This window comes from Mobula hypostoma, chromosome 1 (assembly GCF_963921235.1).
Source record: "Mobula hypostoma chromosome 1, sMobHyp1.1, whole genome shotgun sequence".
NCBI lineage: Eukaryota > Metazoa > Chordata > Chondrichthyes > Myliobatiformes > Myliobatidae > Mobula > Mobula hypostoma.
The window spans coordinates 218,952,623-218,968,672 of NC_086097.1; the positions used below are offsets into that span (position 1 = coordinate 218,952,623).

At 40.1% G+C, this 16,050-nt stretch overlaps 1 protein-coding gene across 2 annotated transcripts in view; it reads left to right on the forward strand.

The window, feature by feature from the left end:
- c1h8orf34 (chromosome 1 C8orf34 homolog) overlaps positions 1–16,050 on the forward strand; it is a 356,319-nt gene that overhangs the window by 80,758 nt on the left and 259,511 nt on the right. For both annotated transcript variants that reach the window (XM_063042009.1, XM_063042010.1), the window contains exons 6-7: positions 10,708–10,865; positions 14,932–15,098. In XM_063042009.1, the coding sequence (XP_062898079.1) occupies positions 10,708–10,865; positions 14,932–15,098 (325 nt within the window). The remainder of the gene's footprint in view (positions 1–10,707; positions 10,866–14,931; positions 15,099–16,050) is intronic.

The window sequence follows — 16,050 nt, forward strand, 5'->3', positions numbered from 1 at the left end:
CTAATATGATTGTTTGTTATAGAACAACTTCCCCTTGCCAATTTGCCACGTTGTTAGATCTGTCCTTAGGCTCTATGGATTTAATAATTAAATTATATCGATGGTTCAGCTCAGGATATGATAATAACTTCACATTGTGCGAAGGATTGCTTGTGTGAGTGTTACCCTGTATATAAATTATTGCTTTGTGAGAAAGTTCTCTTTGATTATTGATTGCTATTTTTATGTTCATTGTGCCCAATGGTATTCCAATAATCTCCATCAGCAGGAGCTGTGACCAGCGAAAGAAATAAGTTTGAACTTTAATTGTTTATAAATTACAACAAGATCTTTAGTAGCAACAGTCTCTGCAAAGTACTGTTAAAACTTGCACTTTTAGTGGCTATTTTTACAACCTTCAAAAGATTCCCTTGTTTTTTGGGAATAATCAGACAGCAACTAACTGAGCAACTAACCATTGCAGCTGAAGGATATGAAATATCTAGTTTGTAAACAAGATTCATAAAGCCATTTTGCTACTTGCCTCTTACTTGCCAGAAAAATCCTGGACAATACTAATGTTCCAGGACATTTATGACCCTTAATTCAGGTTGGATGAGGTCAAATTGGAACTGAAGGGGCTAATTTTCAAGGTTGGAGATGGGGTTAAGTGTATTGTTTAGGTGGTTAGGTGACTATCACTCACATGTTAAGCCATGTGACTGGGATCAGGCATAGAATGACTAATCTCCATATCAGCGTGGCAGGTGGTGGTGCTGATTTTGCTGCTGGAGTCTCATAGCTCCAGTTGTCCAGGTTCAATTCTGAGCTCGGGTACTCTCTAAATAAAAATTTCATGTTCTTCACTATAACTGTGTTGGTCGTCTCATGGTGCTGCAGTTCCCTCTCTGGTGTGAGGTAGATCCTGAGGGGGAGATTAAAATGGAATTGATGGTCAGTATAGAACTGGAGGCCTGCTTCTGTCCTCTAAGGAAGTATAGCTTGGTGAAGTAATGTGAAAGTGGGAGTTTGGAGATGGCTTCAGTAGCTGAGAGATAGGCAGGTGCTGCAGATGATTTAACAATCTAAGGGATCATGGAAGAATGATGTGGGGATTGTTATTTAAGTGCAACCCTTCAGAGAATTTGAATTTGAGATTTGTTTATTCAGCCTCAGAGAGGAAGGGAATGAGCACAACCCACAAAGTTGTTGATAAAAACCAGAGAAAATCTACTGGTGCTGGAAATCCAAGCAACACGCACGCAATGCTAGAGGAACTCAGCAGGCCAGGCGGCTTTGGAAAAGAGTACAGTCAACGTTTTGGGCTGAGACCCTTCATCAGGACTGGAGAAAAAAAGATGAGGAGTCAGAGTTGTCAGAGTTGTTGATAAAATCCACAGGATCACTCAGCAAGAAACTATAATGGCTAATGTAGGAGTAAAGGAATAATATATTTTTGTAGAATCACATTCTTTTCAGAGGTTGTTTTTAAGACAGAGTGTAGAATTGAGTAAAAAAAAAATTCTTGTGTCAAGAAGGCTAAAGTAACATTTTCTTTTATATTTTGGAAAGCCCTGAAAAATGGGAAAGCAGAGAGAGTTAGAATTCTATGCACATACATGCAGATAATTTTTAAATATGAGTTTACAAAAATTTCCTAGCATGATGGTCTTTAATATAAGAAAAGAAACAAAGGATGGTTATGGGAAAGTTTTCCTAAAGCCCAATTTGAAGAATGCATTCACTCCTCATTTCTCACTGCTCTACACTTGGCAACAGAGGGGACAGAAGACCAACATAAGTTAAATTATCTTCAGTTGTGTAGACCAGTCTTTCTCTCACTATTATTTTTATCATATTCAAGAATTCAGTCATTTAGATGAGGTGCTTCAATTGAAAAGAGAGACTGGATAGTTTGTTTTCGTGGAGCAGAGAATGCTGAGGGTAACTGGAGAGAGGTCTTTAAAATTGAGGAGTATAGACGGGGTAGATAGCAACATCTTTTTCCATAGTAGGAGTGTTTAGTCAAGAAGGGAATAGATTTAAGGTGACAGATGAAAAGTTTAGAGAGGATCTGAAGAGGTGATGGAGGCTGGTGCACCCAACATGTACGAAGCATTTACTTGTCAAGGCATAGAAGGTTGTAGACCTAATCTGGGTAAATAGAATTCATCCTGATAAGTGCAAGATGGGATGTAGGCATGGTGGACAGAAGGCCATGTTTCCGTACAATCTGACTGTAACAATCCAGAGAAGACCAACCGAGGGCTGATCTAATTAAGATGTTTGAAAAGTTTTAAATAATTTGAGGTGATAGAAAAATTTGATGTGATAGACAGAAAACATTTCCTCCAGTGGGAAGTCCAGAACCAGGGGATTCATCTTTAACTCTTGTTGGTCCTATTCTTTCTGAGTATTTTGACCAATATCCCTTTAAGAGTGTTTCACCAGGTAGTTTACACTGTTAAGGCAAACAAAAGGCATAGAGTCATAGAGTCTTAGAGAAGTACAGCACAGAAACAGGCTTTTCGGCCCATCTAGTCCATGCTTAAACCATTTAACCCACCTACTCTCTTTGACCTGCACTGAGACCATAGCCTTCCATATCCCTACTATCAATGAACCTGTCCAAACCTCTCTTAAACATTGAAATTGAGCTCACATGTACCACTTGTGCTGGCAGCTCATTCCATGCTCTCATGACCCTCTGAATGACAAAGTTTCCCTTCATGCTCTCCTTAAACTTCTCATCTTTCACCCTTAAGCCATGACTTCTGACTGTAGTCCCACCCAACCTCAGTGGAAGAAGCCTACTTACATTTACCTTATCTATACCCCTCATAATTTTGTATATCTCTATCAAATTTCCTCTCAATCTTCTACATTCTAAAGAATTTTAAGAACTCTGACCTATTCAATCTTTCCTTATAACTCAGGTCCTCCAGAATTGGCAACATCCTTGTAAACTTTCTCTGCACTCTTTCAACCTTGTTTGTATCTTTCCTGTAGGTAGGTAACCAAATACTCGATACCCCAAATTAGGCCTCACTAATGTCTTATATAACTTCAACATAACATCTCGTCTTCTGTACTCAATACATTGATTTATGAAGGCCATTGTGCCAAAAGCTTTCTTTATGACCAGTTGAGTAACTACTTTGGTTCTGTCTTCACTAAGGAGGAAATAAATAATCTTCCGGAAATAGTAGGGGACTGAGGGTCCAGTGAGATGGAGGAACTGAGGGAAATACATGTTAGTAGGGAAGTGGTGTTAGGTAAATTGAAGGGATTAAAGGCAGATAAATCCCCAGGGCCAGATGGTCTGCATCCCAGAGTGCTTAAGGAAGTAGCCCAAGAAATAGTGGATGCATTAGTGACAATTTTTCAAAACTCTTTAGATTCTGGACTAGTTCCTGAGGATTGGAGGGTGGTTAATGTAACCCTGCTTTTTAAAAAAGGAAGGAGAGAGAAACCAGGGAATTATAGACTGGTTAGCCTAACATCAGTGGTGGGGAAAATGCTAGAGTCAGTTATCAAATATGTGATAACAGCACATTTGGAAAGCAGTGAAATCATCGGACAAAGTCAGCATGGATTTGTGAAAGGAAAATCATGTCTGATGAATCTCATAGAATTTTTTGAGGATGTAACTAGTAGAGTGGATAGGGGAGAACCCGTGGATGTGGTATATTTGGATTTTCAAGAGGCTTTTGACAAGGTCCCACACAGGAGATTAGTGTGCAAACTTAAAGCACATGGTATTGGGGGTATAGTATTGATGTGGATAGAGAATTGGTTGGCAGACAGGAAGCAAAGAGTGGGAATAAACAGGACCTTTTCAGAATGGCAAGCAGTGACTAGTGGGGTACCGCAAGGCTCAGTTTTGGGACCCCAGTTGTTTACAATATATGTTAGTGACTTAAACAAGGGAATTAAATGCAGCAACTCCAAGTTTGCAGATGACACGAAGCTGGGTGGCAGTATTAGCTGTGAGGAGGATGCTAAGAGGATGCAGGGTGACTTGGATAGGTTAAGTGAGTGGGCAAATTCATGGCAGATGCAATTTAATGTGGATAAATGTGAGGTTATCCACCTTGGTGGGAAAAACAGGAAAACAGATTATTATCTGAATGGTGGCCGATTAGGAAAAGGGGAGGTGCAACGAGACCTGGGTGTCATTATATACCAGTCATTGAAAGTGGGCATGTAGGTACAGCAGGCGGTGAAAAAGGCGAATGGTATGCTGGCATTCATAGCAAGAGGATTCGAGTACAAGAGCAGGGAGGTACTACTGCAGTTGTACAAGGCCTTGGTGAGACCACACCTGGAGTACTGTGTGCAGTTTTGGTCCCCTAATCTGAGGAAAGACATTCTTGCCATAGAGGGAGTACAAAAAAGGTTCACCAGATTGATTCCTGGGATGGCAGGACTTTCATATGATGAAAGACTGGATCGACTAGGCTTATACTCGCTGGAATTTAGAAGATTGAGGGGGAATCATATTGAAACGTATAAAATCCTAAAGGGATTGGACAGGCTACATGCAGGAAGGTTGTTCCCAATGTTGGGGAAGTCCAGAACAAGGGGTCACATTTTAAGGATAAAGGGGAAGCCTTTTAGGACCAAGATGAGGAAAAACTTCTTCACACAGAGAGTGGTGAATCTGTGGAATTCTCTGCCACAGGAAACAGTTGAGGCTAGTTCACTGGCTATATTTAAGAGGGAGTTAGATATGGCCCTTGTGGCTGAAGGGATCAGGGGTTATGGAGAGAATGCAGGTACAGGGTTCTGAGTTGGATGATCAGCCATGATCATACCGAATAGTGGTGCAGGCTTGAACGGCTGAATGGCCTACCCCTGCACCTATTTTCCATGTTTCCATGTTTCTATGACCCTATCTACCTGTGACACCACTTTCAATGAATTATGGACCTGTATTCCCAGATCCCTTTGTTCAACCACACTCCACAGAGCCCTACCATTCACTGTATAAGACCTACACTGGTTGCACCTACCAAAGTGCAAAACCTTGCATTTGGCTGCATTGAATTACATCCATCTGCCAGTTTTTTAGCCCATTGTTCCAGCACAGCTGATGAAAATCCCTCTGAAAGCCATGATAGCCCACCTCGCTGTCCACTATACCCTCAATCTTGCTGTTATGCACCAATTTGCTGATCCAGTTAACCACTTTATCATCCAGATGATTGATATAGATGACAAACAACAATGGACCCAGCACCAAATCCTGCAGCACCACACTAGTCACAGGCCTACAGTCAGAAAGGCAACCGTCTGTCACACCCTCTGGCGTCTCCCACAAAGCCAGTGTCTAATCCAGTTTACTACCTCATCCTGAAGCAACTGAACCTTCTTGACCAGCCTCCTTTGGGGACCTTGTCAAATGCCTTGACTTCCATGTCCACAACAAACACTGTTTTGCCTTTGCAAACAACAGGAATTCTGCAGATGCTGGAAATTCAAGCAACACGCATCAAAGTTGCTGGTGAACGCAGCAGGCCAGGCAGCATTTCTAGGAAGAGGTACAGTCGACGTTTCAGGCCGAGACCCTTCGTCCTGACGAAGGGTCTTGGCCTGAAACGTCGATTGTACCTCTTCCTAGAGATGCTGCCTGGCCTGCTGCGTTCACCAGCAACTTTGATGTGTGTTACTGTTTTGCCTTCATCCACTTTCCTGGTAACTTTCTCAAAAAACTCTACAAAAACTTTATATATGATGGATCCCAATGCAAATGAGTTTTATTCAAACACCCATACAGAACTAAACACATCATACTGGACCATGAGACATAGGAGCAGAATTAGGCTATTTGGCCCATTGAGTCTGCTCTGCTGATCCTTTTTTACCCTCCTCAGCCCCCTCCCTGGCCTTCTCTTGGTAACCTTTGATGCCATGTCCAATCAAGAACCTATCAAGCTCTACTTTAAATACACCCAATGACCTGGCTTCCACAGATGCCTATGGTAATAAATTTCACAAAATCACCACCCTTTGGCTAAATAAATTTCTCTTCATCTCTGTTTTAAATGGATGCCCCTCTATCCCGAGGCTGTGCCCTCTTGTTCTAGACTCCTCCATCTTGGGAAACATCCTTTCCACATCTACTCTGTCTAAGCCTTTCAACATTCAAAAGATTTCAATGAAATCTCCCCTCATTCTTAGTTTAATCTTTTGTTCAAATCCACAAATTATCCATTACACTTACAGTAGGTGCTCACAGCTGTTTTCACTCTTCTCCTGCAGTCTCTCTCTCTCTGTCTTGTTTCACGGCGGTTGGCACCCAGCTTAATGGTGCATTACCGCCACCTTCTGCTCCGGAGTGTGCAATAGACTTACATTCCAAATTCCTTCACCCAATCACACACCTACACATACCCTAACCCGCACTTTATCCTCCTGTCTTTGGCCATCCTAGTACTCTATTCCTGTTTATCCATCATATCCTATAAAAAACCCCTGTAGCCCTTAAGAAAGCTAAAAATACCCTAACCTGTGCTCTCTCATCCATGCCCAGCAACCCTTTTAATGTGAATTCCTGCGCCCCCAATTCCCTTAGTTTAATTACCATCATCTGTCTCTGTTTCCCATACTTCCTGCAACTCAGAACTACATGTTCTACTGACTTGTCTTCCTGACATTCCTCACACAATCCTGTCTGGTGTTTCCCTATCATTTTCAATATTTTGTTTAATGCACAGTGCCCCAACCTTAACCTAGTCCACACAGTTTCCTCTCTTCTGTATCCACTACCTACCCTAGTACCGGCAACACTTCTTTGTATTTGATATAAATGCTTCCCTTTCCCCTCCCTGTCCCATCTTTCTAGCCACATTTAGTTGATTTTTTCCCAGATTATGCACTTAACCTCTGCTTTACTGATACTAATGTGCATTTCTATATTTTCTTTCTTTAATGCCCTCATCCACCCTCTCATTCCCCTTCACCCCTCCATGTGCTGGAACCCATAGAAGTTTTACCTGACTTTCCTCATTTGCAATTCTTGTGACTAACTGAAGGACTTCATAAAGTACATCTTGCCGACTGTTTGAGTGAAAAGACCTTAAACTTACTGGAACTGAGGATGAATCTGAGCATATCAACGCTTTGACTTTTCTAGCTTTCTCCACCCATTGCAATGCAACCAACACTGCCAGCATCTCCACTGTATACACCCCTAACTTGTTAGATGTTCTTCTGCTGATTCCAATTTCTTTTGCTGGTATAGCCACCCCAAACCCTGTCACTCCTGTTTCAGGTTCCTTAGCACCATCCGTATAAATCTGAGTATAATCACTATACTTTTCCATCACATGACAGTTAAATGCACTTACCAAATCAGTTTTATATTTTCCTTTCCTTTTTACCTCTAACAAATGCCAGTCTATGTCAGGCCATACAAGCTTCCATGGAGATACAACTACTGAAGGACTTATCCTTAGATCAAACACTCCACATTCTTTAGCGATATCATTCCCTATCTGACTAAAGTTATCCCTTCGAAACCTCCCATTTTCCCAGGACTCCTGCAACACTCCTGTAGCAGGGTGAGAATCACTGTGCCTCTGCAAATTAGCCCAGTATTTCGCCATCAATTACATCCTTCTTAGTTCGAAAGGCATTACTCCCATTTCTACCTGTAGGGCTGACACTACTTCTCCTGGAGTCAAGGGTTCTTGGCTCTTCATAAAGATTGGTCTCTTGCTTCAGTGCCATCTTCATTCACTTGGTTGGAGCTCTTACCTTTGCTGGCTGCTTCATTTTTGAAATTTTATTTCGAGATACTGCACTGAACAGGCCATTCCAGCTCTTCATACCATGGCACCCAGCAACCTGCCCATTTAACCCTAGCCTAATAATGGGACAATCTACAAGGACTAATTATTCTACTGACCGTATGTCTTTGGACAGTAGGAGGAAGCCAGAGCACCTGCCTGGAGGAAACCCATGCACAAATGGGAATGAACATACAAATTTGCTTTCAGAGTATGCCCAGTATTGAACTCTGAACTCGGATGCCCTGAGCTTCTATGCCAAGGTGGTGACCTTACTGGCTTTGCTGGCTGCTGTCAAGGCTCTGCATTCTTGCTCACAAGGCAGAGAGTTATCACTGCTCTGCCTCGCTGTTGAGGATTATTATACCCCTTTCTTGGTCTTCCATTAACTTGACCAAACGAATCAGAAGGTTGGAGGGCCACAGCTATTTTTAAGTCTGTTTCTCTGCGCTTCTCTTTTTGTGGACCTGGACCAATGCTGAATATTGAGTCAACAATCAATGAGTCTGCATGTGGTCAGAAAAAATATTCCCTCTCAGGTGCCCTCAAAGGAATTTAAACTGTACACAAAAGGTTGTCACCCTCTACCTCGTTGGCACATTAATTAGATTAGATTAGATTCAATTTTATTGTCATTGTGCCGAGTACAGATACGAAGCCAATGAAATGCAGTTAGCATCTGACCAGAAATGCAAAGAATAGTGTTATTTACAAAATAACTGCGAATAAAAAGTAAGTGCTACAGCACACAAATATAAAAGTACTGAGACAGTACAATATGGATGCAATACTATCTAGCGCTGTGATGTGAGGTTCAGCAGGGTCACAGCCTCAGGGAAGAAGCTCTTCCTGTGCCTGCTGGTACGGGAGCAGAGGCTCCTGTAGCACCTACCGGATGGGAGAAGAGTAAAAAGTCCATAGTTAGGGTGAGATGCATCCTTGATAATGCTTTTCGCCCTGCCCAGGCAGCGTTAATGGTAGATGTTCTCAATGGTGGGCAAGTGGGTGCCAACAAGCCACTAAGTATAACGCTAAAGTGAAATGTTAAGTACAGTATTTCAGGAATATACACAATTACATTTCCTTTTCCAGTTTTTGATGTGGACGGTGTTGACAATGTGGAGTTTGTGATGATATCTACAGATTTTAGAACTGGCTTATTTATGCTGTTTTTTTAAGATAAATTACTGATTCACTATATCAAATTCCAAAGAAACAAGGGGCATGAAGCAAAAATTAACTTCTAGATCATTTAAAGCGTAATGGCTTAATGAAACAGAAGAAACTACTACACCGAAAGCTCATGAGGTCAGGCATGTGCAGCTGTGAGAAATATTTATGTACAATACAGAAACTGGTGTTACCTACGTGTATTGTGATTCAGAAGTTGCTGGAGAATTTGCAAGTGGGAAGAAATGGAGTGATATTTGGAAACTTGACTTTTTAAAGCGTTATTTAGCAAGCAAATCACATACGGATGGTGTGCAAAAGCTCTGGTAAGAAATTCCTTCATTACCAGCTACAGGTCTGCTAGGTATGTTTTGTGAGAGTGCAGATGAACGAGAGCGAAAAAGATCAAAACCAGAGGAGATCAAAGTTCTTATTTTCAGTGTTTTGCTAGAAGTTAAAATGAATACCTCTATATATAAAATTCAGTGCACACATGTTGTTATCATTGGGCAAAAGATTGTTCAGCACAAGATTTTTGCGCACTCTGGTCATTACAAATTAGAGAGAATATTGGTCAGAAATTCCTGTTCTGGGCAGAGTATCAGCCAAGGTCTGGCCTGGCTAGTTTTGTAGATATGGATCTTCCATTAGTCCAGTCACAGCTTGGCCAAATTTTCCATGTTTCTCTGCTTCCTCAATTGAGGAGCTGGTTATGCAAACAACAGGAATTCTGCAGATGCTGGAAATTCAAGCAACATACATCAAAGTTGCTGGTGAACGCAGCAGGCCAGGCAGCATCTATAGGAAGAGGCGCAGTCGACGTTTCAGGCCGAGACCCTTCGTCAGGACTAACTGAAGGAAGAGTGAGTAAGGGATTTGAAAGCTGGAGGGGGGTTATGCACACTCTTTTCAGGGGTAAAGTCATAGAGCACCTCTTCCCATGAAAGTTGGAATTCTGCTTAATACTTCTTTATATGTTCTGAATTTCTTGTGTGCTCAAAAATGAATTCAACATTTCCAAGGTCAAAACATTACATAGTTTGGAAACAAAGTGGATAAAAGAGTTCATATATTTTAATTGAATATTTCCTTCTTAGGGATTTATCCCTTATACCTGTTGGAGTTCTAGGTAAATCCAGGATATATTACCAATAGACATATAGCTGATGTTGTTCCACTGACCAGCGATGTTAAGTTGTAAGCAGATAGGAATAGAAAGAGGACATTTATGTTAATACTGTTGTTGTTGCTAATAGATATCAGTGGTAAAAGAACAGTTTATATTAATTATCCTTGGTTCTAGAATTTCTATAAGGCACCCATTGGATAACTGAATCAAGTGTATGGATGTGATTAACATGGGCAGCAATGATTGGTTGATAGCATATGTCAAATTTTCTTTCATTGTCACTGTCAGATTTGAAGATAGCCTATTTGCATTGCCTACAATAACAAAACTTTCAAGATTTAATTGCTTTCTTAAAAACTTTCAAGATTTAATTGCTATAGGGTTTATCTGCTTCATTGGCAATCTTCTGTTGCCAAGAGTGTTCAAAGCACTTTCTGATGTAGGGACTATTATTTAGAGAGGTGGGTTCCAAGGACATTTATCAAGCAAACAGGGAAGTGATATGGTCTTGACAAGGAATTTGCTGTCTCTATTGGAATTTGGATCAGCATTTCTGATCAGGATTATCTCTCTGTGTTTAAATTAGATTACTTCTCTGTTCAATGATGGTGAACTTTTGTTTTGTGCTTCTTTAAGGATCTACGGGCTTATAATTCGTCCCTTGTCAGACCTCGAGTGGTTGGAGAATGGGTTGGTCGTGAGGAAACCGATGCTGATCCTTTAGCTGCAGAGATGCTCCAGCCTCCCATACCTAGAATTAAGGATGAAACTGAAGAGGCCCACAGCCCTGGAAGGTAAACTCCAAGATATTTGTGAGCAAGGGTCCCTGATCATTTCTCTTTCTTATCATTCTCATTAAGTCTTTAAACGATTGTACTGCTCTAAATTCAATAAACATCATTAATGTCATTAGCATCACTGTATAGTGTATTAGCTAAATCCTTTTCAGATAGAATCTTACATCTTTGCTATAATTTATTCAAGGCAAATGTTTTAGTGCAAAGAACACCATTCTGGTATGGGGTGGAGGTGACTGGCCGGGATCGAAAGAAGCTACAGAAAGTTTTAAAATTAGTCGTCTCTGTCTTGGGTACTATCCAAGACATCTCCGAGGAGCAGTGCCTCAGAAAGGCGGTGTCCATTGTTAAGGACCCTCATCACCCAGAACACGACTTTTTTCTCATCAGGAAGGAGGTGGACATACTCAGCGATTCAGGAACAGCTTCCTCCCCTCTACCAACTGATTCCTAAATGACCATTGAACCCATGAGCTATCTCACTTTTGTTTTATTATCTCTGTTTTTGCACTACTACTCTTAACGATTTAATATACATATATACTTACTGTAATTCATTCTTTTATATTGTATTGCATTGTACTGCTGCTGCTGAGTTAATAAATTTCACGACATATGCTGTATATATACATATATACTCACTGTAATTCATTCTTTTATATTATCATGTATTGCATTGTACTGCTGCTTCTAAGTTAATAAATTTCACGATATTAAACCTGATTTTGATTCTGATTCTGAACATTTTGTGCCGAGAAGGAAGTGTATGTTAAACTACGCCTTCTGGTATGAATTATATGGTTTTACACTGTGCCATTTGCTCCAATACAAGATGTTGTTATCAGACCTTCACCTGCTGTAAATTTATTTGAATTTTTTCCACAGTTCAAACTTAAATTTGTGCTTTTTTATCTATTTTTATTCATGATATAAATATGTTTAGAAAATTTTGGTTGGCTAATTACATAAAATGTGATTGGCATTAGAAAAGTGATGTAAATAAACATTGTGTAGCTGATTAATCCTTGCATTTAATTTACAAGTCAACATGTAAGTAATTTTCCATGGTTTTGTTAAACTCCAGAGCTGACCATTTCATTACCATCCTTGGTGATTACTTTGATTCTATTCCCTGAACACCATATTATCCCAAAACTCAGATGTCCATGTCCAATATTGTGTCAAGCCCCATTCAAATCATTGTGCAGCTCCACGTTTTCCCATATCAACTCTCAATTAAAATAAAACAACACCTTCATTGTAATTTTATCCTTGCTTACACATCACTGCAGAGCCTTGCCAGCTGTGCTTCTTTAGGTCTGCACTGCTCTGAGTACCAAGTGTGTTCCCTTCATCAAGGGTGGCTCTACCAGGACCCTAAGCTCTGGAATTTTCACCTTAACCTATTTCACTATCTCTCTTTCCTCCCATAAGATGCAACTTAAAATCTGTTTTTCTAATGGAGGATTTGATCAGCTTGCCTTCTATCTTCTTCCCAATTTGCCACGATTTTGTTTTACTTCTCAGAAGTGCTTTTCTGCTGAAACAAGATGTAAAAGTTGAAATTGTTGCCATTAAAATACGATCAAGACAATCACAAGCTTTTTACTTTACTTCCATTTGTTACTTTTTGTCTCATACGATAGAGTCTTTTAAGAGACTTTTGGATAGGTACATGGAGCTTTGAAAAGTAGAGGTCTATGGATAAGCCTAGTAATTTCTAAGGTAGGGACATGTTCGGCACAAATTTGTGGGCCGAAGGGCCTGTATTGTGCTGCAGATTTTCTATGTTTCTATGTTCCTCAAACTGTCATTCAAATTAGTCTGTAAAACTGAAATAACCTGTCATGGACCCTGTATCGCAATATGTATTTCCCGAGAATAAAACTCATGAGAATCTTAAAACTCCTGTTGCAGAAGCTGAGGTGTTGATTTTAATACAAAAAAATCAGGTGGATTTGAATTGTCTATTTTATAAAATTATAAATGTTTAAAAATTAGAAACCTGACCCAGATTGTCCACTTTAATGCAAATATGCATCAGTGTGACACTGCTGCTTCCTGGTCCCCGGAAGTCTGGTTTGACCTTGGCCTCTGGTGCAGACTCTGTAGTATCCGTGCTTTCTCCATGAACACCTGGGCTTCCAGAGCTGCCTCAGTTTCCTCCTGCATCTCAAAGACATACTGGCTGATTTACATGTTACTGTAAATTATACCTTAATGTAAGCATGTGGCAAGAGAACCAAACAGCAGTTGATGGGCAATTGAAAGAGAATGATTTATCACAGTAAGGGGAAACAAGGGTGGAGGGGGATGGTTCTGGTAGGACTACTCTGCTAGAAATTGGCACAACCCTATTGGGACAAATGTGGATACTGAAAAGGGATCATTCCTAGTAGCATCTTCTTCCTTCTGGTCACTTGTTTTGCTGCTCTAGGATCTGTCTCATGATTCTTGGGCTACAAAATTCCTAGATGTTTTTCTTCTAGGAGTGCTTACTGTGTACTGTTTGAAAGGATGTGCAGAGAAAACTGCATTCTTAAGCACACTCTATAGATCTTGGAAGATGTTTGAGCAGCACATTGTGTAACTGCCCACTTGAGTTCTCCCAAGTCATGGAGTGACCCTTTAAACCTCAAGAAAGGCAACAATGAGTGTAACAGTTTATTGTACTTAGACAGTTCCATGGTAGTTGTTGTGCAGAGCTTTCAGCTCCAATTTAATTGTTACAGGAGGAAATAGGAATTATGACACTACTGGCCGCACACATTCTTGGAAAAATCACATACCTTAAAATGAATCCTACACAAAAGTGCCTAGTCTAATTTTGCCTTGCTGTAGTCTTCCCTGGAAATTTTCACCAGTCCATTCTAGTCCAGGCAAAATCAAATTTTGTTCAGTTAGTAGCCAAAGAAACAAGGACAATGTAGTTCACTTTCTAATCATTAGATTTTCTCGGGGCTAAAACTTTAAAACATTCAGCCAATCTACTGGTTGAGTTCCCCTCTCTGAACTTAACATGACTATTCCCTCTCTGTCTTCAGTTCAGATGTATGCTTGCATGCCATAGAAGCACCATGATTCTCCAGAGGGGGTTCACGAGAATGATCCCGGAAATGAAAGAATTAATGTATGAGGAGCATTTGGTGGCTCTGGGCCTGTTCTCACTGGAGTTAGAAGAATGGGGGGGGAGGCGGTGGAATCTCATTGAAACTTATCAAATATTGAAATGCCTAGAGTGGACATGGAGGGGGTGTTTCCTATAGTGGAGGAGTATAGGACTAGAGGGCACAGCCTCAGAATACAAAGAAGTCTTTTTAGCACAGAGATGAGGATGAAGTTCTTTAGCCAGAGAGTGGTAAATCTGTGGAATTCATTGCAACAGACATTGGGTATACTTTAAGTGAAGGTTGATAGGTTCTTGATTATTAAGGGCGTCAAAGGTTATGGGAAGAAAGCGAGAGAATGAGGTTGAGAGGGATAATAAATCAGCCATGATGGAATGGCAGAGCAGACTCAATGGGCTGAATTCCCTAATTCTGCTTCTATGTCTTATGGTCCTATAAATGGACAACATATCAACCAAAACATTATTTCCAATTATAAGAATTGGGCAGGTTCAGGTATTGAGTTAGTAACAGATCTAGACAGAATGTCATGAACAAATGTTCAATATTTTTGCCATTAAGGTCTCCAGAATTTTGAAGTCTTCATTTCAAAGTGTTCCCATCATCTGCTTATTAGTATTGACTGTATCCATGACTGGAAATTTTCCATGGATAGTTGTCACAAAAGGGCGTTCCTTTCACTACCTTCATCAATCCAAATTTATCGGCAAGGAGTAGAGGACTCAACTTTTGCTGAAAAGATTCAAAAAGACAACATTTGCTATTCAGTTCAAATATTGAGTCAATGTTAACATTTTAAAAAGATAATGAAGCTTGTAGTGGTTTCATCAATTCAAGAAGTATTTTTCATGGCTTTTGCTTAATAAATGACTTTGGAATACATGTTGCAGGTATTTCCCGTTCAAAACTGACATTAATTCAATCTGCTCTTGCAGCGTGAAATTGGAGCAGAAGAGTAAAGGCTTGAGACAACAGCAGCAGCAGCACAAGAAGCTTTTAGCTGCAATGCTGTCCCAGGATTCCTTCGACTCTGTGCGTAGTGCAGCACCATCCATGACTGAGGAAGACATCGAGGCTGAGGATGATGCTATGGAATTACTGGGTAAGGCAGTCAGTGCAACTCAGTTGAGGGCACCATTCACAAATGTTACATTGCAGATTTTATTTTGCATAAACCAATTGTAGATAAGCACAGCTCAGATCTACATGTTTTACCTTTGTACTGGTTTACAAGAGGCTACCTTTAAATACAGCATTAGTCTGTGCAGCAAACCTTAGTTCAAGTCTTTTCTATATCATTTTGCCTGAAGTTATATTTGAACTTATGAAAAAAAATTGAATGTGCTGGAAGTATTATCACAAGTCTCAGAATCCCATCACGCTTTCAAGAAATGAGAAAATAGTTTGGATGGAAGTTTTCATTAGATGAGAGAAAGTAGAAACCTCTTTTAAAACTGGAAAAAAGCAAAGCAGAGGAAGGAAACCAGGTCAAGTTGACAAATGTAGCTGCTCTAATTGCAACATTGCTAACATTTGTAATTCATGTGCATGCCTCATATATATTCTTTCCCCAATGCTGGCAATGTGAGAAATTTAAATACAGCTTCCTGCATATTTAATTTCCCAGAGGAATCACAGTGTTAAAGGTACTTATGCTAATAATAAGTGTTCTGTGATCTGGGTTAATAGCAAGTCAGCATTTAAAGAGAAACTCACTTCAGTTTGAGGAGGATCTCCAGTTTGGGCAGTTTGCTTTAGTTTTGTGCCAAAAATTATTTTTATTGTTTTTCTTTTCTGGTCTATTGGTCCTTTGAGGTGTTTAAGCAGGAATTTAGCTGGAAATATTTCATTGTAGTTTACGCAGTCGTAATTTTAAAAGTTGTGTACCTCTTTTGAATTTTTGTGCTTGAAGATGATGTAAATAGGAAATAAAGCAGTGATATTGTCTGAAAGGTTCCAACAATACCAATTTGGAAAATTATGTCCTGTATAGATAGAAATGTAGTATGTGTGAAAGTTACATAAAAACACTTTGTATGGTGTTACTGACAGAT